At 40.3% G+C, this 24591-nt stretch overlaps 1 protein-coding gene across 1 annotated transcript in view; it reads right to left on the reverse strand.

The window, feature by feature from the left end:
• Positions 1–4244: 4244 nt before the first annotated feature.
• Positions 4245–24591, reverse strand: part of LOC139941076 (putative methyltransferase YqeM) — a 34927-nt gene continuing 14580 nt past the window's right edge. The window contains exons 2-5 of the mRNA XM_071937498.1: positions 8989–9169; positions 8581–8894; positions 7927–8062; positions 4245–7240 (exon numbers count right to left, since the gene is read on the reverse strand). Coding sequence (XP_071793599.1) covers positions 7062–7240; positions 7927–8062; positions 8581–8894; positions 8989–9169 — 810 coding nt within the window. The 3' untranslated portion in view covers positions 4245–7061. The remainder of the gene's footprint in view (positions 7241–7926; positions 8063–8580; positions 8895–8988; positions 9170–24591) is intronic.

Below are 24591 nucleotides of genomic sequence, written 5' to 3' on the forward strand. Positions count from 1 at the left end.
TACGTTTACGTTCCAAGATACGCTTAGGTCTACGTTCCTTCAAGTTACACTATAATATCAAAAAGTACGCTTCCAAGCCCGAGTCAAGCTATGCCTACGTTCAAAGATACGCAGCTGCGTTTATGTTCCAAGATGCTATGCTTCAGTCCAAGATATGCTTACGTTCCAAAAGATGTCAACGTTCCAAGCTACACAGCTACTCAGCTGCGCTTACAGATCTGCTTACGTTCCTTCAAGTTACGCTATAATATCAAAAGGTACGCTTTCAATCCCATGTCAAGTTACGCTTACGTTCCAAGATACGCAGCTACGAATTACGTTCCAAGATATGCTTACGCTCCACCAAAAGATACTGTTACGCTCCAAGCTACGCAGCTACGCTTATACACTCCAAGATACTAATAGGTTATGCTACAATATCAAAAAGTACGCTTTCAATCCCGAGTCAAGCTATGCTTACGTTCCAAGATATGCAGCTACGGTTACGTTTCAAAATACGTTCTCACAAAGACGCTTTTGAATCCCTCAAGATTTCCTTCCCCCAAGATTAAAAAACTTTCACTGTGAATAACACTACAGGGCCCACCAGTTAATATCTGTTTGGCAGAAAATACTGTACAAAATTTCTTTACTATCCAAAAATTTACTTGGGCACTACAAAATTTCAAATTTAATTAAAAATTGGCTGGCAACCAGTTTCTGCTAAGCAATACTATTTTGTGCTAACTATAAGCAAATTGTTTAGCCAATACAGGCTTCATCAGTGTGGGCCCTGGCACGTCGGGAGCATAACGCCACGATCGCATTTCAAGCTGCATATCATGGCAATGCAGGTGTCTGGATCTGGACATTATACATAGAAGTGTTTGTGCTGGTACCACGAACCTTTCTTTATCGTATTTCCACCCTGTGTCAAAGTTTCAAATCCTACTGATCTGGACATTATTATACTCCGATAAAAACATATATACCCACACACAGAGTAAAGCAAAAGTCATGCAACGGAATTACTGCATCAACACTGATGAATTATTCATGAGCCAACCGCAACGCAGCCTCTGATTGGCTCCACCGGAAAGTCGGGGGAGATTTGCCGAAAAACAATAAAAAAGTTAAAACCCGTCGCTGCAAATATTCAAGACCATGGTGAGATCTAAATCAGAGAAACAGAGCGCCCGATAGCGTTCGTTCATTACAAGCGTGGACAGTTTTTGCCGTGCATAATCGGAACGTTGGTTGTGTGTGACCGCGCAACACCAATGGTCTTGGGACCAATACTAATATTATGGCAAACTGTGTACAAACTTCTTCTGATAGCGCCCTCTTTTAAATCATCCTCGTCAGCCCATGTTAATTTCCCACTAAGTCACGGTCATATCCCCATTCAATCAGTGCTTTCCTGTAAAATGGCCATCATTAATTTAATAAGTCTTACTCTCTGAACCGATGCTGGTCCGCACACAATTTTGTTTACAGTGTTACGACCCAAAGAATCGTTATGGGCTGAAAGCCATTGGACACTTTCGGTAAACAGTATTGCCCAAGGCCCACACTTCGTGTATCACAACTTATATATCAAATAACAAACCTGTGAAAATTTAAGCTCAATCTGTCATCGGAGTAGTCTTGGCCCAAGACTATGGTGAAGGCTTGATTCTGGATAGTGTACTACGCGCGGTTGAATCGCCAAAGCGCGCCCGCCACGGTATGATTTAGTTAATTGGACGGCTTGACATCTAGACTGCACTGGAAAGTGTATCCAGAATCAAGCACCATAGTCTTGGGCCAAGACTATCATCAGAGTCGAGAGAAAATAACGGGAAAACCCAACCTTGTTTCGCCGTGTCATGACATGGTGTATAAATCCGTAATTCTCGATATCGAGAATTGATATTGTTTTAATGTTTTCTCAAAAAGTAAAGCATCTCATGGAATAATATTTCAAGAAAAGTCTTTCACCATTACCTTTTGTAAACCCTGTAAGTTATTTGTAAATCTGTGAACTTTTTAATTTTTTTTTACGGTACCGAAAGTGTCCAATGGCTTTTAAATAATCCACGCACTGGAAGTCATATATCGCAGAGGGCCAAAAAGTCAACCCATAGAGAGAGGTCTAACAGACGTGTAAAAATACAAGAATTCAATATGTAAATTCAACATGAAATTGTGGTAAACTGTTAAATATTGAACTGTAGCTGCTGCATTGTTATTGAACCATTTCGTTTGTTCAACTGTTATAGCGCCCTCTATACCATGTATCCTTTACATAGTGCTATGGACTTTTCGAAATGACGGTGTCACAGGGAATTCTGTCCCCCGCATAACGGTCCGGGGACAGGATCTCTGTCCACCAGGGGAATTTGCAGCCTCTCATTTTAGACCGAATTAAATGTAGTTATATCTTTAGATCTTTTGTTTTCCTCTGTGCCACTTTTGTAATCTTTTTACACACTAAAATAAGACATAGTTCATTTTCATTAAAAATGCTCAACTTTGGGGAGTTATGTGCAATGTAGGCTGCCTGCAAATGTGCGCAGTAGTATTATTTCGTGTGAGCCTTTTAATACCGACTGGGAAACGAGGCATAGCTACTTCCCATTAGTCTTGGAATCAAGTCGGTAATTGTTGTGACGGCCGACCGGAACTATTTTAGTTGTGTACCGTACGCCCACAACTTTTCGTGTGTCACGAAAAGATCGTGAAAAAATATTGAGACTAATTATTCTCATGGTAAAGCTGCAACGTTAAATTATTTAACATGCCCACATTGGTACAAAAATACACGTCTTCGAATGTGTTTTACTGCTCAAAAATGGCTGTTTTAAAGGCAGTGGACACTAATGGTAATTGTCAAAGACTAGCCTTCATAGTTGGTGTATCTCAACATATGCATAAAATAACAAACCTGTGAAAATTTGAGCTCAATCGGTCACCAAACTTGCGAGATAATAATGAAAGAAAAAACAACCGTGTCTCACGACTTTTGTGTGCTTGGAAAATTACTTCTTTCCGAAAATGTGTGTCAAACCTAACGAAATTTCCCACTGAAGTTCCGTCGTCGGTGGACGCTCGATGCATGGGGGACACATTCTCGGCTACCCCAAAGCCGAATCCAAAAGCCGAAGCCGTCGTTTCGAAAAGGGTCTATGTCAAGGTCCTACTTTAGCCTGAACATCTGACGTCACACTTCGAGGCTCGTGAATAACGCCGTATGGGAGTGCCCTCTAGCGTTGGTCAATCCTTGTCCATCTTCACCTTTCACCTAGTAAATGCAGACGACCGCAAGAAGTGCAGCCAGACGTCACTTCCGACCAATCAAAACATAGATACAGAATGTTTGCGTCACTGCACTTTTATCCAATGACATCATTTTATCCAATGAAATTACTGGTTCTGAAAAGCAAGTACAAATGTACATGTCTTCATCATTGTGGATAAAGACAGGGGACCAGTCTAGGTCCTACTTTGAAAACATGCTGTTGTGTACTGAGTGCACAAACAGTTCAGTTCACACACGGATTTTTGTTATTTTGATTAAATCACAGTTACGGTCATTCTTGCCCAAGAAGTTGTATCTCCTTCAATCATTGCTTTGAGCTACATTTTAAAGGATCAGCAACATATTCTTACTATTGTTGACTGTCAAAGCCCCATCATCAAGTTTTCCAAGGTGGTGGGGTGATTGATCCTTGGGTACTGGACACCTTTGGTAAAGACAAGTATTCTCACTTGACGGTGTATCACAGCAAATGTAGACTTGTGGTCGTTAAATAGGCCCCACGCGCTGAGATAGTGCTCTCCCCATAGAACACTGCTCTCGCGCGAACTGATGACTCCCCGATTTCGTCGAAATCGGGGAGCCATCAGTTCGCGCGAGAGCAGTAATCTCGCGAGAGCACTATCTCAGCGCGTGGGGCCGATTTAACGACTTGTCCACAAGTCTACAGCAAATGCATAAAATAACAAACCTGTGAAAATTTGGACGCTAATTGGTCATCGTAGTTGCAAGAGAAAATTAAAAGAGAACCACCCTTGTTGCCCGAGTTTGTGTGCTTTCAGATGCCTTATAAAAGGCTTCAAGCCTGGAGTCTTTTAGTTTTAGTGAGAAACGCCGGTTACCTTTTGCTCATAAACTACGTTTTTTGCAGAGGGAGTCGTTTCTCACAATGAGTTATTTGTTTATACTATGAACAGCTCTCTCCATCGCTCGTTACCAATTATGTTTTTTAACATTTATTCTGAGTAATAACTTGTGTCCAGTGCCTTTTAAACTACACTGTAATTGCTCTCCATTGCTCGTTAAATTACCTATGTTTTTATTCTAACAATTATTCTGAGTAATTACTAATTGTGTCCAGTGCCTTTTAAATTACATTGTAATTGCTCTCCATTACTCGTTGCCAATATGTTTTTATTCTAACAATTATTCTGAGTAAGAACTTGTTTCCAGTGCCTTTTAAATTACATTATAATTGCTTTCCATTGCTCGTTAAATTACCAATGTTTTTATTCTAATAATTATTCTGAGTAAGAACTTGTTTCCAGTGCCTTTTAAATTACATTATAATTGCTCTCCGTTGCTCGTTAAATTACCAATGTTTTTATTCTAACAATTATTCTGAGTAATAACTTGTGTCCAGTGCCTTTTAAATTACATTGTAATTGCTTTCCATTGCTCATTAAATTACCAATGTTTTTATAAAAACCCATTGTATTGTATTGTATTGTATTCTAACAATTATTCTGAGTAAAAATCCGTGTCCAGTGCCCTTTAAATTACATTATAATTGCTCTCCATTGCTCGTTAAATTACAAATGTTTTTATTCTAACAATTATTCTGAGTAAATAGAATTAGCTGTTGCAAACAACTTACCAACCAAATGGACCGAGAGTATAAATGCAAAAAATAGTTAATGGCCTGACGTTTCGACCCTAGCAGAGTCTTTCTCGAAGGCAAAATGACAACATAACAAACATGAATAGGTAAAAGTGAAACATAAGCAGTGAAGTGGAAATACATGAATGGGGTTAGAAAGCATACAGAAAAAGCAGGGGCTAAACAATGAATAGGGGGACAAAAAGGGGGGGGGTGAAGGGAAGGGACTGGCTTGACCACATGTCACCTGCACCACCACTAACCTCATTTATCTCATATCTTGCAGAGTCTGTGGTGTTCAATATATAGGTGAAACAAGAACTACACTCAAGAGGCGTTTCTACGGCCACAGATCTACAGTCAAGACCCAAAAGCTAGATACACCTGTAGGTCATCACTTCAATTTTCCTAATCACTCCATTTCTGACATGATTTTACAGGGCATAGAGGCACTAGGCAACCACAGAGAGACTGTGCGTTTGAGTAGGGATAGCCTTGATCAAGGCTGTTGACGTACTGTTCCCCTGCCCGGTTAGCGGCACACGCATGCAGTGCATACACAATGTACATTACCATACATTGTACAGCGAGAACAGTATAGCGTAGTCGTGAGAACGGTCGTGTCTTTGTATTTTCAACCTCATACACGTGGCTAAGTACCCATGTACCGTAAGTGTACCGTATACAGATGGTACATGTACATGTAAAGTATGTATGTGTACATACGCTGTTCACGTATTATATGCTTATGTTATGTATGTGGGCCGGGTGCGCTGGTGGAATTCAGTGATGGGGACTGGGATTTAGCAAGTCGCGGCTGGCTGTAGCGCCTTGATCAAGGCTAGAGTAGGGAGAAACTCTGGATTAGACGCCTCTAGACCATTCAACCCCATGGTCTGAACATCCAAGAAGGAAACGACTAATAAACCTTTTGTTTTGCCGTCTTCTTTTTCCCCACAGCCTTTTAGCCTGAGCCTCAGTCACTAATTAATTACTTGTTTACCCCACCTCCCCACCCTTGATGTTGTCCATTGCCAGTCCCTTCCCTTCGAGAAAGACTTCGAGAAGAAAGACTCTGCTAGGGTCGAAACGTCAGGCCATTAACTATTTTTTGCAATTATTCTGAGTAATAACTTGTGTCAAGTGCTTTTAAATTACATTGTAATTGCTCTCCATTGCTCGTTACCAATATGTTTTTTCCCCTAATAATTTTTCTGAATTATTACCAATAGTCCAGTGCCTTTTAAATTACATTTTAGCGCTATGGGCCCGCGCCCAAACTCTTTGAGCTGCTTAAATAAGCAGAACAAGAATTGCTTTAACAACTACCTGATGGGCTAATATTAACTGGAAAAAGACAAACTGTACATTGACATGCATTGGCTTTTTATCACAATCTTTTACTTAGCTTTAAAGCTAGTAGTATGCTCATTTCTCAATAGTGTTTTTTTTTTAACTAAAAGTGAATTCTTTACATGCCCAGCTTATGTCTAGTGACAACCATATTGAGTCCTTTATCTACCCAGTAATTGAGCTAGTACCTATTTACGCCGAAAAGCAATAGGCCAATTATTACTATTAGGTTTTGAAAATACAACAGAATTTGGGGCCTGACTACGACCTCCCACACACACCCTCTTAGATTATGTGGAATGGTCAAGGATATTAAGGAATTTGACTACCCCAGTCATTAAACTTTGGAGAAATTACTTAATATGTGACCACAATGCATACAATATGTATTATCAAACTGCCCTTTCCGAAGTTAAGTAAGTAATTTAACAATAGCCTACGCATGACTTATGGCTTTGTTAACGGTAATACCCTCGACATCAGTGAATGAACCATACCCCCCCCCTTCTCCGCCCCTGCAGAGCTTTAGTGTAAAGACAGAACAGCAAGTTTTTCGAAATAATTACGTCATCGATTATGTCATAAAGTTGTGTTTTTCTAAATAACGTTAGTATTTCAAAAACTCAGAAGATCGTAGCATTGAAATGCACAGTACACAGTTACAATGACTGTGTAATCTTCAGTAGCATTTTTTACCTAAAAAAATATATATTTCAGTAAAAAATATAATATAAGTTTTATTTGTTGTAATCTTTAAAAAACTGTTACCGAACTGGGCAACTTTGAAAGACATATGCGACAATGACATTTTGGTGTCGACATTAGGTTCTTTTACATTGACTTCTCTGCATGCATTACCATGACTTTGAATGAGAGGGTGACATTTTGTGTCTGGCCACCGAGTTTTGGTTGGTAGCGAGTCTTGGCCCAGACCCACAAATCTTCCAGACACTCATCTCGTTCATTCTCGTGAATCATCGTTATTTGCGGCATTTGGGTCCTTAAAAGCACTGTCGAATGAAACACAAAAAACACATTTAAACAAAATACATTTAAACTAGACATTGTGTTGAAAAGATTGTAGGTTTCGGTTGGTTAAAGGGAGTATGTACTTTTTGTAGGACAAAAAAAACACAATGTCCACAGGTTTACACTAAACTTACACAGTTTAAAGATAATGATAGTAGAAAGCTTCCCTAAAAATATTATGTGCTGAGGTGCTGTAGTTTTGGGGCAAAATTATTTTAAGCATTTACAAAACGTATTTTCATGACATTAATATTTGAAAGGGAAGCTTTCCACTATCATTATCTCCAAACCCCGTAAGTTTAATCTATGGACATTTTGAAACAGTACCCAAATCCTTCAAACAAAAAGGGGAAAATACATGTCATATTAAGTCTGTTCGTAATAAATCATGACAGAACTCTTTCTCAACGTGCTGTTTTGACCCCAAGGAAAGGTCAACGTGCGGTTATGTTGACAAATAAAATGTAAAATGTGTCACAAGTTTTAAGATGCCATAAAGATGATGACTTTATGACTCTTGTTAAACATTTTAAGGCAATTAGGCCTTTTTATTTTTGTTTTGGGCTTCCTGATTGTGCCTGAAATAAAAATCAAGGTGGGACGGTGCTGTAAGCTCCGAGACGTAGCAATGATTACATATTATATGTGGTTCTGAACCATGACTTACATTTAAATTGCTTCTCAGATAACTCCGTGGCGTGTTCCTGGACTTCACAATGGGGATTTGCCCAACCACACGACCGGAGTACATCCTCAGTGGCTGGTACCGATTTAGTCCACAACTGGCATTGGTTTTTAAAGCCCTGACAAGAAAACAAACTTTATAAATGAAATAATTTTGCGTCGAGTAAAAAGAACAGGAATTTGATTAGTACAGTTTTATACACACTTTGGAGAAAGCCTAGACTTGTGGACAAGTCGTTAATGGTCTGCCGCGTTGAGATAGTCGAGTTGTGGCGGTGCTCTCGCAAGATCACTGCTCTCGCGCGAATGCTGGTTGCGGGTTACCGACTTCTACATGGGACCGTAGTTGTGAGAGCAGTAGTCTCGCGGGGCCAGCAGTCTCGCGAGAATACCGCGGGAATTAATATTATTTTTAGAATACGAGTAACAATTTCAAAATTATAGGTGCTTTTCCAACAGCTGCGTTACTTTTTTTGCTGTCTTTCAACACTTACAATCATCTGCGATGCTTTGGGGAAAATATTGCTCCAGTGACATAATGTGAATGTGAGCCAAATTCCATGATTGCATCATCAAAGCACAGTTTTCCCCAAAATGTTCCCGACACCCAAAACAAAACCACAAATCTGTACACTACCTTTGCATATTGACCCCATTTGATATGGTCTTCCAAGAACTGATCCGCCTCAAATATTACATAGTTGTCATCTTGGCTGTCCATGATGATTAGAGCTTCCCCTCCCGGTTTCAGACAATTACCAATGCTCACAAGTGCCTTGCTGACGTCAGTAGGAGCCCAAATGAGGACAAAGAAAGAAACAGCTTTGTCAAATTTCCCGCGCAGATCAGGATTGTCACCGACAGTCTGTGCGTCTTCCAGCAGATATGTGATGTTGGAGGAGGAATTGTTTTTCATAGCAAAGTCCAACATTTCTTTCGACGAATCAATTCCTATAATAAAATTAAAAAAGTAATTGAGGAATATTCTTCTGGTTTGAACAAGCTTCCTGGTTTGGACGATCCTCAAACTGTTTTCAAAACTGACCTGTGACTTTGCCGACTTTGAGCGCCGTTAATTTTGTATCTTCTCCGGTACCACATCCCACGTCTAACACGGTATCCTCGAGTGAAAATGTCAGCTTTTTCTTGTTGGGCGTTATGATTGCTTGCAGAACGACCCTTGCGTCACCACAGTAATCGCTACAGGCAGCAAAATTCATCTTGGTCTGAAAAAAAAAAAAAAAAAACTTAGACAGCTTCGTCCGGCAGCTCTCACCCCGGTACCCATGAAATGTTTAGAAAAAAATAGTTAAGAACCGGGGACCAATTTCATAGAGCTTTGCTTAAGCACGGAAATAGCTCGCTTATTTAACACATGTAACTGGCCAAAATTTCATGCCATATACATTGCTTGTGACTGGTATTTAGCTGTTGTTTACTTAGCATAACAATTGAGTGGAGTCTTGGCCGGTAATCTGATTTTACTAAGCAAATATTTTGTTGCTTAAGCAAAATTTTGTGCTTAAGCAGCTCTATGAAATTGGGCCCAGGTTAATGAATGAAGTTGAGGGTTCCATGGATGAGTATCAGTAAGCATATAGGCCACGTAGAAACACAGAGGATGCAATTTTGACTTTAATGGTATTTTTGAAAACCTGGAGAAGACATGGGCTTTTGCTCAAGTTGTTTTGTGAACTTTGCGAGAGCCTTCAATACGATTCAGCCGTATTTTATGGTTCAGAAACTATTAGATCTTGGTGTAAACTCCAGTATTATACTTGGATCAATAACTTTCTAACTAACAGAGGGCAACAGTTCAAGTAAAATTCCACTTTCTCAACTCTCCGTATGGTTGTGTAGTTTCCCATTGACTGGTGTATGGTTGTGTCAATTCCCCCATTGACTTGTGTATGGTTGTGAAGTGTCCCATTGACTTGTGAATGGTTGTGTAGTTTCCCATTGATTTGTGTATGGTTGTGTACTTTCCCATTGACTTGTGTATGGTTGTGTAGTTTGCCATTGACTTGTGTATGGTTGTATAGTATCCCATTGACTGGTGTATGGTTGTGTCAATTCCCATTGACATGTGTATGGTTGTGTAGTTACCCATTGACTTGTGTATGGTTGTGTAGTTTCCCATTGACATGTGTATGGTTGTGTAGTTACCCATTGACTTGTGTATGGTTGTGAAGTTTCCCATTGACTTGTGTATGGTTGTGTAGTTTCCCATTGACTTGTGTATGGTTGTGTAGTTTCCCATTGACTCGTGTATGGTTGTATAGTTTCCCATGGACTGGTGTCTGGTTGTGTCAATTCCCATTGACTTGTGTATGGTTGTGAAGTGTCCCATTGACTAGTGTATGGTTGTGTAGTTTCCCATTGACTTGTGTATGGTTGTGTAGTTTCCCATTGACATGTGTATGGTTGTGTAGTTACCCATTGACTTGTGTATGGTTGTGTAGTTTCCCATTGACATGTGTATGGTTGTGTAGTTACCCATTGACTTGTGTATGGTTGTATAGTTTTCCATTGACTGGTGTATGGTTGTGTTAATTCTCATTGACTTGTGTATGGTTGTGAAGTGTCCCATTGACTTGTGTATGGTTGTGAAGTGTCCCATTGACTTGTGTATGGTTGTGTATAAAGTTACCCATTGACATGTGTATGGTTGTGTAGTTACCCATTGACATGTGTATGGATGTGTAGTTACCATTGACTTGTGTATGGTTGTGAAGTGTCCCATTGACTTGTGTATCGTTGTGTAGTTTCCCATTGACATGTGTATGGTTGTGTAGTTTCCCATTAACTTGTGTATGGTAGTGTAGTTACCCATTGTCATTTGTATGGTTGTGTAGTTTCCCATTGACTTGTGTATAGTTGTGTCAATTCCCATTGACCTGTGTATGGTTGTGAAGTGTCCCATTGACTTGTGTATGGTTGTGTATAAAGTTACCCATTGACATGTGTATGGTTGTGTAGTTACCCATTGACATGTGTATGGTTGTGTAGTTACCGTTGACTGGTGTATGGTTGTGAGGTGTCCCATTGACTTGTGTATCGTTGTGTAGTTTCCCATTGACTTGTGTATGGTTGTGTAGTTACCCATTGACATGTGTATGGTTGTGTAGTTACCGTTGACTTGTGTATGGTTGTGAGGTGTCCCATTGACTTGTGTATCGTTGTGTAGTTTCCCATTGACTTGTGTATGGTTGTGTAGTTTCCAATTGACATGTGTATGGTTGTGTAGTTTCCCAGTGACTTGTGTATGATTTTGTAGTTTCCCATTGACTTGTGTATGGTTGTGTAGTTTCCCATTGACTTATGTATGGTTGTGAAGTGTCCCATTGACTTGTGTATGGTTGTGTCAATTCCCATTGACTTGTGTATGGTTGTGAAGTGTCCCATTGACTTGTGTATGGTTGTGTAGTTTTCCATTGACTTGTGTATGGTTGTGTAGTTTCCCATTGACTTGTGTATGGTTGTGTAGTTACCCATTGACATGTGTATGTTTGTGTAGTTTCCCATTGACTGGTGTATGGTTGTGTCAATTCCCATTGACTTGTGTATGGTTGTGAAGTGTCCCATTGACTTGTGTATTATTGTTTAGTTTCCCATTGACTTGTGTATGGTTGTGTAGTTTCCCATTGACATGTGTATGGTTGTGTAGGTACCCATTGACTTGTGTATGGTTGTGTAGTTTCCCATTGGCATGTGTATGGTTGTGTAGTTACCCATTGACTTGTGTACGGTTGTGTAGTTTCCCATTGACTTGTGTATGGTTGTATATTTGATTGTGTGTTATTTATTTTTCTTTCTGTATTGTATGTATTCAAACAGAGTTTCCTACATGGTGGGACAAATAAAAATTGAATTGAATTGAATTGAATAGTTTCCCATTGACTGGTGTATAGTTGTGTCAATTCCCTCTGACTTGTGAATGGTTGTGAAGTGTCCCATTGACTGGTGTATGGTAGTGTCAATTCCCATTGACTTGTGTATGGTTGTGAAGTGTCCCATTGACTGGTGTATGGTTGTGTCAATTCCCATTGACTTGTGTATGGTTGTGAAGTGTCCCATTGACTGGTGTATGGTTGTGTAGTTTCCCATTGACTTGTGTATGGTTGTGTAGATTCCCATTGACATGTGTATGGTTGTGTAGTTTCCCGTTGACTTGTGTATGGTTGTGTAGTTACCCATTGTCATGTGTATGGTTGTGTAGTTTCCCATTGACATGTGTATGGTTGTGTAGTTTCCCATTGACTTGTTATGGTTGTGAAGTTTCCCATTGACTGGTGTATGGTTGTGTAGTTTCCAATTGACATGTGTATGGTTGTGTAGTTTCCCTTTGACTTGTGTATGATTGTGTAGTTTCCCATAGACTTGTGTATGGTTGTGTAGTTTCCCATTGACCAGTGTATGGTTGTGTCGTATCCCATTGACTTGTGTATGGTTGTGTAGTTACCCATTGTCATGTGTATGGTTGTGAAGTGTCCAATTGACTTGTGTATGGTTGTGTATAAAGTTACCCATTGACATGTGTATGGTTGACTTGTGGTTGTTTGTGTAGTTACCCATTGACTTGTGTATGGTTGAGTAGTTTCCCATTGACCAGTGTATGGTTGTGTCGTATCCATTGACTTGTGCATGGTTATGTAGTTACCCATTGTCATGTGTATGGTTGTGTAGTTTCCCATTGACTTGTGTATGGTTGTGAAGTGTCCCATTGACTTGTGTATGGTTGTGAAGTGTCCCATTGACTTGTGTATGGTTGTGTAGTTTCCAATTGACATGTGTATGGTTGCGTAGTTTCCCATTGACTTGTGTATGATTTTGTAGTTTCCCATTGACTTGTGTACGGTTGTGTAGTTTCCCATTGACTTGTGTATGGTTGTGAAGTGTCCCATTGACTTGTGTATCGTTGTGTAGTTTCCAATTGACTTGTGTATGGTTGTGTAGTTTCCAATTGACATGTCTATGGTTGCGTAGTTTCCCATTGACTTGTGTATGATTTTGTAGTTTCCCATTGACTTGTGTATGGTTGTGTAGTTTTCCATTGAGTTGTGTATGGTTGTGAAGTGTCCCATTGACTTGTGAATGGTTGTGTCAATTCCCATTGACTTGTGTATGGTTGTGAAGTGTCCCATTGACTTGTGTATTATTGTTTAGTTTCCCATTGACTTGTGTATGGTTGTGTAGTTTCCCATTGACATGTGTATGGTTGTGTAGGTACCCATTGACTTGTGTATGGTTGTGTAGTTACCCATTGGCATGTGTATGGTTGTGTAGTTACCCATTGACTTGTGTACGGTTGTGTAGTTTCCCATTGACTTGTGTATGGTTGTGAAGTGTCCCATTGACTTGTGTATTATTGTTTAGTTTCCCATTGACTTGTGTATGGTTGTGTAGTTTCCCATTGACTTGTGTATGGTTGTGAAGTGTCCCATTGACTTGTGTATGGTTGTGAAGTGTCCCGTTGACTTGTGTATGGTTGTGTATAAAGTTACCCATTGACATGTGTATGGTTGTGTAGTTACCAATTGACTTGTGTATGGTTGTGAAGTGTCCCATTGACTTGTGTATCGTTGTGTAGTTTCCCATTGACTTGTGTATGGTTGTGTAGTTTCCAATTGACATGTGTATGGTTGCGTAGTTTCCCATTGACTTGTGTATGATTTTGTAGTTTCCCATTGACTTGTGTACGGTTGTGTAGTTTCCCATTGACTTGTGTATGGTTGTGAAGTGTCCCATTGACTTGTGTATCGTTGTGTAGTTTCCCATTGACTTGTGTATGATTTTGTAGTTTCCCATTGACTTGTGTATGGTTGTGTAGTTTTCCATTGAGTTGTGTATGGTTGTGAAGTGTCCCATTGACTTGTGAATGGTTGTGTCAATTCCCATTGACTTGTGTATGGTTGTGAAGTGTCCCATTGACTTGTGTATTATTGTTTAGTTTCCCATTGACTTGTGTATGGTTGTGTAGTTTCCCATTGACATGTGTATGGTTGTGTAGGTACCCATTGACTTGTGTATGGTTGTGTAGTTACCCATTGGCATGTGTATGGTTGTGTAGTTACCCATTGACTTGTGTACGGTTGTGTAGTTTCCCATTGACTTGTGTATGGTTGTGTAGATTCCCATTGACATGTGTATGGTTGTGTAGTTTCCCATTGACTTGTGTATGGTTGTGTAGTTACCCATTGTCATGTGTATGGTTGTGTAGTTTCCCATTGACATGTGTATGGTTGTGTAGTTTCCCATTGACTTGTGTATGGTTGTATAGTTTCCCATTGACTGGTGTATAGTTGTGTCAATTCCCATTGACTTGTGTATGGTTGTGAAGTGTCCCATTGACTGGTGTATGGTTGTGTAGTTCTCATTGACTTGTGTATGGTTGTGTAGATTCCCATTGACATGTGTATGGTTGTGTAGTTTCCCATTGACTTGTGTATGGTTGTGTAGTTACCCATTGTCATGTGTATGGTTGTGTAGTTTTCCGTTGACTTGTGTATGGTTGTGTAGTTTCCCATTGACATGTGTATGGTTGTATAGTTTCCCATTGACTGGTGTATGGATGTGAAGTGTCCCATTGACTTGTGTATTGTTGTGTAGTTACCCATTGTCATGTGTATGGTTGTGAAGTGTCCCATTGACTTGTGTATGTTTGTGTATAAAGTTACCCATTGACATGTGTATGGTTGACTTGTGGTTGTTTGTGTAGTTACCCATTGACTCGTGTATGGTTGTGAAGTGTCCCATTGACTGGTGTATGGTTGTGTCAATTCCTTTTGAATTGTGTATGGTTGTGAAGTGTCCCATTGACTGGTGTATGGTTGTGTAGATTCCCATTGACATGTGTATGGTTGTGTAGTTTCCCGTTGACTTGTGTATGGTTGTGTAGTTACCCATTGTCTTGTGTATGGTTGTGTAGTTTCCCATTGACTTGTGTATGGTTGTGTAGTTACCCATTGTCATGTGTATGGTTGTGTAGTTTCCCGTTGACTTGTGTATGGTTGGATAGTTTCCCATTGACATGTGTATGGTTGTATAGTTTCCCATTGACTGGTGTATGGATGTGAAGTGTTCCATTGACTTGTGTATGGTTGTGTATAAAGTTACCCATTGACATGTGTATGGTTGACTTGTGGTTGTTTGTGTAGTTACCCCTTGACTTGTGTATGGTTGTGTAGTTTCCCATTGACTTGTGTATGGTTGTGAAGTGTCCCATTGACTTGTGTATAGTTGTGTCAGTTCTCACTGACTTGTGTATGGTTGTGAGGTGTCCAATTGACTTGTGTATGGTTGTGTAGTTTTCCCATGACTTGTGTATGGTTGTGTAGTTTCCAATTGACTTGTGTATGGTTGTGTAGTTACCAATTGACATGTGTATGGTTGTGTAGTTTCCCATTGACTGGTGTATGGTTGTGTCAATTCCCATTGACTTGTGTATGGTTGTGAAGTGTCCCATTGACTTGCGATGGTTGTTTAGTTTCCCATTGACTTGTGTATGGTTGTGTAGTTTCCCATTGACTGGTGTATGGTTGTGTCAATTCCCATTGACTTGTGTATGGTTGTGTAGTTTCCCATTGACATTAGCCTTGATCAAGGCGCTACAGCCAGCCGCGAGCTGCAAAATCCCAGTCCCCATCACTGAATTTCACCAGTGCACCCCATACATAACACAGTGATATAATACGTATACAGCGTATGTACACACATACGGACTGTACATGTACATGTACCATCTGTATACGGTACACTTACGGTACATGGGTACTTCCTAAGTAGCGCCTTGATGGTTTTGTATCTGCCAAAATTTAGGGCGGAGCTCATCATGCTAATGTTTACTAACAACCCGTTCTCATTGGTTGTTGGTTGACCTATAAACTCTCGCTGCGATGTCAATCACAACGTTCTGCAAGCACTCACACACGTGCTCGTCGACGTAATTGTAAACAAACCGTGGTTGTAGTTGCAATGGCGGCGGGCGAGGGAGAAATCCCTACTAGTAAAACAAAACAGTAAGTCGCTGGAAATCAGTGGTGTATAATTTGCAACACAAATATAGAAACTTTCAACAAAATATAACAACCGCGTTTAATGCATCAATCATGGGTTTAGAAATAGAAGGAAGAAAATTAGAACATGTGAAATGTGTTTGAGAAAGGTTAAAAAAGTATCCAGGTGTCATGGGTTTCCGGCAAGATGGCTACTTGGTAAGAATTCTTAGGTGTTGGGCATATGACAGTACAACACACCCCATCCCCTTGAAGCACAAACACAGACCAGATGAGATAAGAAACCCAGCTGTTTATTTTGTCTTAATGTAGACATATATTATTTATTACGTTTCTCGCGGTAAATCAAAGTTGGGGATCGAAAATATGTGTTGTCGAAAACATACCAGACGGTAGAAGATGGCGTGTGGCTGAACATGTGGCTGAACAACAACTACAAGTAAAGTTCAATTTCATAAACTAACTCTTGCCATACTACTAGTACTACACTACAACGTTACACTTATAGTACAGCAGCTTTCAATTCAGGGACAAATCTACCAGCTACGTTGTAATTATGATGCTAGTCCTCGTGTTATAATGAAACGCAAGACAACGGAAGTTGTTCGAAGTTGTTCAACACCATTACCGACCGGGCGAGTCTTGTCCGGCTCACCCGTCCGGCAACGCATTCAGACCCCTTACAATCATAGCTAATATACACACCACGCTCCCGACACTGCTATAAAAAGCCATATTACAGTACATGTCCATACAGCTAGCGTACAGCGTACACACACCCACACACACACGCCAAATTGCATGGACGTGGCATGATTGCTTGCAGTAATACGTCATTCTCAATCGCGCCTGTGATTGGCCAATGTTTAGAATGACACGCCCACATCATGAATACCCTTTTATCGGAATTCCGATAAAGCTTTACAAACCCATCAAGGCTGTTGTTTGAGCCACGTGTGCGAGGTTGAAAGTAGAAAGACACGACCGTACTCACGACTACGCTATACTGTTCTCGCTGTACAATGTATGGTAATGTACATTTGTGTATGCACTGCATGCGTGTGCAGCGACCCGGGCCGGGGAACAGTACGTCAACAGCCTTGATCAAGGCTACATTGACATGTGTATGGTTGACTTGTGGTTGTTTGTGTAGTTACCCATTGACTATTGTATGATTGTGTCAATTCCCATTGACTTGTGTATGGTTGTGAAGTGTCCCATTGACTTGTGTATGGTTGTGTCAATTCCCATTGACTTGTGTATGGTTGTGAAGTGTCCCATTGACTTGTGTATGGTTGTGTAGTTTTCCCTTGACTTGTGAATGGTTGTATAGTTTCCAATTGACTTGTGTATGGTTGTGTAGTTACCCATTGACATGTGTATGGTTGTGTAATTTCCCATTGACTATTGTATGATTGTGTCAATTCCCATTGACTTGTGTATGGTTGTGTAGTTTCCCATTGACTTGTGTATGGTTGTGAAGTGTCCCATTGACTTGTGTATGGTTGTGAAGTGTCCCGTTGACTTGTGTATGGTTGTGTATAAAGTTACCCATTGACATGTGTATGGTTGTGTAGTAACCCATTGACTTGTGTATGGTTGTGAAGTGTCCCATTGACTTGTGTATCGTTGTGTAGTTTCCCATTGACTTGTGTATGGTTGTGTAGTTTCCAATTGACATGTGTTTGGTTGCGTAGTTTCCCATTGACTTGTGTATGATTTTGTAGTTTCCCATTGACTTGTGTATGGTTGTGCAGTTTCCCATTGACATGTGTATGGTTGTGTAGGTACCCATTGACTTGTGTATTGTTGTGTAGTTACCCATTGTCATGTGTATGGTTGTGAAGTGTCCCATTGACTTGTGTATGGTTGTGTATAAAGTTACCCGTTGACATGTATATGGTTGACTTGTGGTTGTTTGTGTAGTTACCCATTGACTTGTGTATGGTTGAGTAGTTTCCCATTGACCAGTGTATGGTTGTGTCGTATCCATTGACTTGTGTATGGTTATGTAGTTACCCATTGTCATGTGTATGGTTGTGTAGTTTCCCATTGACTTGTGTATGGTTGTGAAGTGTCCCTATGACTTGTGTATGGTTGTGAAGTGTCCCGTTGTCTTGTGTATGGTTGTGTATAAAGTTACCCATTGACATGTGTATGGTTGTGTAGTTACCCATTGACTTGTGTATGGTTGAGTAGTTACCCATTGACTTGTGTATGGTTGTGAAGTGTCCCATTGACTTGTGTATCGTTGTGTAGTTTCCAATTGACTTGTGTATGGTTGTGTAGTTTCCCAATGACTTGTGTATGGTTGTGTACTTTCCCATTGACATGTGTATGGTTGTGTAGGTACCCATTGACTTGTGTATGGTTGTGTATAAAGTTACCCATTGACTTGTGTATGGTTGTGTAGTTTCCCATTGACTTGTGTATGGTTGTGAAGTGTCCCATTGACTTTTGTATGGTTGTGTCAATTCCCATTGACTTGTGTATAGTTGTGAAGTGTCCTATTGACTTGTGTATGGTTGTGTAGTTTTCCCTTGAGTTGTGTATGGTTGTGTAGTTTCCCATTGACTTGTGTATGGTTGTGTAGTTACCCATTGACATGTGTATGGTTGTGTAGTTTCCCATTGACTTGTGTATGGTTGTGTAGATTCCCATTGACATGTGTATGGTTGTGTTGTTTCCCATTGACTTGTGTATGGTTGTGTAGTTACCCATTGTCATGTGTATGGTTGTGTAGTTTCCCGTTGACTTGTGTATGGTTGGATAGTTTCCCATTGACATGTGTATGGTTGTATAGTTTCCCATTGACTGGTGTATGGATGTGAAGTGTCCCATTGACTTGTGTATGGTTGTGTATAAATTTACCCATTAACATGTGTATGGTTGACTTGTGGTTGTTTGTGTAGTTACCCATTGACTTGTGTATGGTTGTGTAGTTTCCCATTGACTTGTGTATGGTTGTGAAGTGTCCCATTGACTTGTGTATGGTTGTGTCAATTCCATTGACTTGTGTATGGTTGTGAGTGTCCCATTGACTTGTGTATGGTTGTGTAGTTTTCCCTTGACTTGTGAATGGTTGTATAGTTTCCCATTGACTTGTGTATGGTTGTGTAGTTACCCATTGACATGTGTATGGTTGTGTAATTTCCCATTGACTATTGTATGATTGTGTCAATTCCCATTGACTTGTGTATGGTTGTGTAGTTTCCCATTGACTTGTGTTAGGTTGTGAAGTGTCCCATTGACTTGTGTATGGTTGTGAAGTGTCCCATTGACATGTGTATGGTTGTGTAGTAACCCATTGACTTGTGTATGGTTGTGAAGTGTCCCATTGACTTGTGTATCGTTGTGTAGTTTCCCATTGACTTGTGTATGGTTGTGTAGTTTCCAATTGACATGTGTATGGTTGCGTAGTTTCCCATTGACTTGTGTATGATTTTGTAGTTTCCCATTGACTTGTGTATGGTTGTGCAGTTTCCCATTGACATGTGTATGGTTGTGTAGGTACCCATTGACTTGTGTATGGTTGTGTAGTTACCCATTGTCATGTGTATGGTTGTGAAGTGTCCCATTGACTTGTGTATGGTTGTGTATAAAGTTACCCGTTGACATGTATATGGTTGACTTGTGGTTGTTTGTGTAGTTACCCATTGACTTGTGTATGGTTGAGTAGTTTCCCATTGACCAGTGTATGGTTGTGTCGTATCCATTGACTTGTGTATGGTTATGTAGTTACCCATTGTCATGTGTATGGTTGTGTAGTTTCCCATTGACTTGTGTATGGTTGTGAAGTGTCCCATTGACTTGTGTATGGTTGTGAAGTGTCCCGTTGACTTGTGTATGGTTGTGTATAAAGTTACCCATTGACATGTGTATGGTTGTGTAGTTACCCATTGACTTGTGTATGGTTGTGTAGTTACCCATTGACTTGTGTATGGTTGTGAAGTGTCCCATTGACTTGTGTATCGTTGTGTAGTTTCCAATTGACTTGTGTATGGTTGTGTAGTTTCCCAATGACTTGTGTATGGTTGTGTAGTTTCCCATTGACATGTGTATGGTTGTGTAGGTACCCATTGACTTGTGTATGGTTGTGAAGTGTCCCGTTGACTTGTGTATGGTTGTGTATAAAGTTACCCATTGACTTGTGTATGGTTGTGTAGTTTCCCATTGACTTGTGTATGGTTGTGAAGTGTCCCATTGACTTTTGTATGGTTGTGTCAATTCCCATTGACTTGTGTATAGTTGTGAAGTGTCCTATTGACTTGTGTATGGTTGTGTAGTTTTCCCTTGAGTTGTGTATGGTTGTGTAGTTTCCCATTGACTTGTGTATGGTTGTGTAGTTTCCAATTGACATGTGTATGGTTGCGTAGTTTCCCATTGACTTGTGTATGATTTTGTAGTTTCCCATTGACTTGTGTACGGTTGTGTAGTTTCCCATTGACTTGTGTATGGTTGTGAAGTGTCCCATTGACTTGTGTATCGTTGTGTAGTTTCCAATTGACTTGTGTATGGTTGTGTAGTTTCCAATTGACATGTCTATGGTTGCGTAGTTTCCCATTGACTTGTGTATGATTTTGTAGTTTCCCATTGACTTGTGTATGGTTGTGTAGTTTCCCATTGAGTTGTGTATGGTTGTGAAGTGTCCCATTGACTTGTGAATGGTTGTGTCAATTCCCATTGACTTGTGTATGGTTGTGAAGTGTCCCATTGACTTGTGTATTATTGTTTAGTTTCCCATTGACTTGTGTATGGTTGTGTAGTTTCCCATTGACATGTGTATGGTTGTGTAGGTACCCATTGACTTGTGTATGGTTGTGTAGTTACCCATTGGCATGTGTATGGTTGTGTAGTTACCCATTGACTTGTGTACGGTTGTGTAGTTTCCCATTGACTTGTGTATGGTTGTGTAGATTCCCATTGACATGTGTATGGTTGTGTAGTTTCCCATTGACTTGTGTATGGTTGTGTAGTTACCCATTGTCATGTGTATGGTTGTGTAGTTTCCCATTGACATGTGTATGGTTGTGTAGTTTCCCATTGACTTGTGTATGGTTGTATAGTTTCCCATTGACTGGTGTATAGTTGTGTCAATTCCCATTGACTTGTGTATGGTTGTGAAGTGTCCCATTGACTGGTGTATGGTTGTGTAGTTCTCATTGACTTGTGTATGGTTGTGTAGATTCCCATTGACATGTGTATGGTTGTGTAGTTTCCCATTGACTTGTGTATGGTTGTGTAGTTACCCATTGTCATGTGTATGGTTGTGTAGTTTTCCGTTGACTTGTGTATGGTTGTGTAGTTTCCCATTGACATGTGTATGGTTGTATAGTTTCCCATTGACTGGTGTATGGATGTGAAGTGTCCCATTGACTTGTGTATGTTTGTGTATAAAGTTACCCATTGACATGTGTATGGTTGACTTGTTGTTGTTTGTGTAGTTACCCATTGACTCGTGTATGGTTGTGAAGTGTCCCATTGACTGGTGTATGGTTGTGTCAATTCCTTTTGAATTGTGTATGGTTGTGAAGTGTCCCATTGACTTGTGTTTGGTTGTGTAGATTCCCATTGACATGTGTATGGTTGTGTAGTTTCCCGTTGACTTGTGTATGGTTGTGTAGTTACCCATTGTCTTGTGTATGGTTGTGTAGTTTCCCATTGACTTGTGTATGGTTGTGTAGTTACCCATTGTCATGTGTATGGTTGTGTAGTTTTCCGTTGACTTGTGTATGGTTGGATAGTTTCCCATTGACATGTGTATGGTTGTATAGTTTCCCATTGACTGGTGTATGGATGTGAAGTGTCCCATTGACTTGTGTATGGTTGTGTATAAAGTTACCCATTGACATGTGTATGGTTGACTTGTGGTTGTTTGTGTAGTTACCCCTTGACTTGTGTATGGTTGTGTAGTTTCCCATTGACTTGTGTATGGTTGTGAAGTGTCCCATTGACTTGTGTATAGTTGTGTCAGTTCTCACTGACTTGTGTATGGTTGTGAGGTGTCCAATTGACTTGTGTATGGTTGTGTAGTTTTCCCATGACTTGTGTATGGTTGTGTAGTTTCCAATTGACTTGTGTATGGTTGTGTAGTTACCAATTGACATGTGTATGGTTGTGTAGTTTCCCATTGACTGGTGTATGGTTGTGTCAATTCCCATTGACTTGTGTATGGTTGTGAAGTGTCCCATTGACTTGCGATGGTTGTTTAGTTTCCCATTGACTTGTGTATGGTTGTGTAGTTTCCCATTGACTGGTGTATGGTTGTGTCAATTCCCATTGACTTGTGTATGGTTGTGTAGTTTCCCATTGACATTAGCCTTGATCAAGGCGCTACAGCCAGCCGCGAGCTGCAAAATCCCAGTCCCCATCACTGAATTTCACCAGTGCACCCCATACATAACACAGTGATATAATACGTATACAGCGTATGTACACACATACGGACTGTACATGTACATGTACCATCTGTATACGGTACACTTACGGTACATGGGTACTTCCTAAGTAGCGCCTTGATGGTTTTGTATCTGCCAAAATTTAAGGCGGAGCTCATTATGCTAATGTTTACTAACAACCCGTTCTCATTGGTTGTTGGTTGACCTATAAACTCTCGCTGCGATGTCAATCACAACGTTCTGCAAGCACTCACACACGTGCTCGTCGACGTAATTGTAAACAAACCGTGGTTGTAGTTGCAATGGCGGCGGGCGAGGGAGAAATCCCTACTAGTAAAACAAAACAGTAAGTCGCTGGAAATCAGTGGTGTATTATTTGCAACACAAATATAGAAACTTTCAACAAAATATAACAACCGCGTTTAATGCATCAATCATGGGTTTAGAAATAGAAGGAAGAAAATTAGAACATGTGAAATGTGTTTGAGAAAGGTTAAAAAAGTATCCAGGTGTCATGGGTTTCCGGCAAGATGGCTACTTGGTAAGAATTCTTAGGTGTTGGGCATATGACAGTACAACACACCCCATCCCCTTGAAGCACAAACACAGACCAGATGAGATAAGAAACCCAGCTGTTTATTTTGTCTTAATGTAGACATATATTATTTATTACGTTTCTCGCGGTAAATCAAAGTTGGGGATCGAAAATATGTGTTGTCGAAAACATACCAGACGGTAGAAGATGGCGTGTGGCTGAACATGTGGCTGAACAACAACTACAAGTAAAGTTCAATTTCATAAACTAACTCTTGCCATACTACTAGTACTACACTACAACGTTACACTTATAGTACAGCAGCTTTCAATTCAGGGACAAATCTACCAGCTACGTTGTAATTATGATGCTAGTCCTCGTGTTATATTGAAACGCAAGACAACGGAAGTTGTTCGAAGTTGTTCAACACCATTACCGACCGGGCGAGTCTTGTCCGGCTCACCCGTCCGGCAATGCATTCAGACCCCTTACAATCATAGCTAATATACACACCACGCTCCCGACACTGCTATAAAAAGCCATATTACAGTACATGTCCATACAGCTAGCGTACAGCGTACACACCCACACACACACGCACGCATGCATGGACGTGGCATGATTGCTTGCAGTAATACGTCATTCTCAATCGCGCCTGTGATTGGCCAATGTTTAGAATGACACGCCCACATCATGAATACCCTTTTATCGGAATTCCGATAAAGCTTTACAAACCCATCAAGGCTGTTGTTTGAGCCACGTGTGCGAGGTTGAAAGTAGAAAGACACGACCGTACTCACGACTACGCTATACTGTTCTCGCTGTACAATGTATGGTAATGTACATTTGTGTATGCACTGCATGCGTGTGCAGCGACCCGGGCCGGGGAACAGTACGTCAACAGCCTTGATCAAGGCTACATTGACATGTGTATGGTTGACTTGTGGTTGTTTGTGTAGTTACCCATTGACTATTGTATGATTGTGTCAATTCCCATTGACTTGTGTATGGTTGTGTAGTTTCCCATTGACTTGTGTATGGTTGTGAAGTGTCCCATTGACTTGTGTATGGTTGTGAAGTGTCCCGTTGACTTGTGTATGGTTGTGTATAAATTTACCCATTAACATGTGTATGGTTGACTTGTGGTTGTTTGTGTAGTTACCCATTGACTTGTGTATGGTTGTGTAGTTTCCCATTGACTTGTGTATGGTTGTGAAGTGTCCCATTGACTTGTGTATGGTTGTGAAGTGTCCCATTGACTTGTGTATGGTTGTGAAGTGTCCCGTTGACTTGTGTATGGTTGTGTATAAAGTTACCCATTGACATGTGTATGGTTGTGTAGTAACCCATTGACTTGTGTATGGTTGTGAAGTGTCCCATTGACTTGTGTATCGTTGTGTAGTTTCCCATTGACTTGTGTATGGTTGTGTAGTTTCCAATTGACATGTGTATGGTTGCGTAGTTTCCCATTGACTTGTGTATGATTTTGTAGTTTCCCATTGACTTGTGTATGGTTGTGTAGTTTCCCATTGACATGTGTATGGTTGTGTAGGTACCCATTGACTTGTGTATTGTTGTGTAGTTACCCATTGTCATGTGTATGGTTGTGAAGTGTCCCATTGACTTGTGTATGGTTGTGTATAAAGTTACACATGTATATGGTTGACTTGTGGTTGTTTGTGTAGTTACCCATTGACTTG

This window comes from Asterias amurensis, chromosome 8 (genome assembly GCF_032118995.1).
Source record: "Asterias amurensis chromosome 8, ASM3211899v1".
In the NCBI taxonomy this organism is placed as follows: domain Eukaryota; kingdom Metazoa; phylum Echinodermata; class Asteroidea; order Forcipulatida; family Asteriidae; genus Asterias; species Asterias amurensis.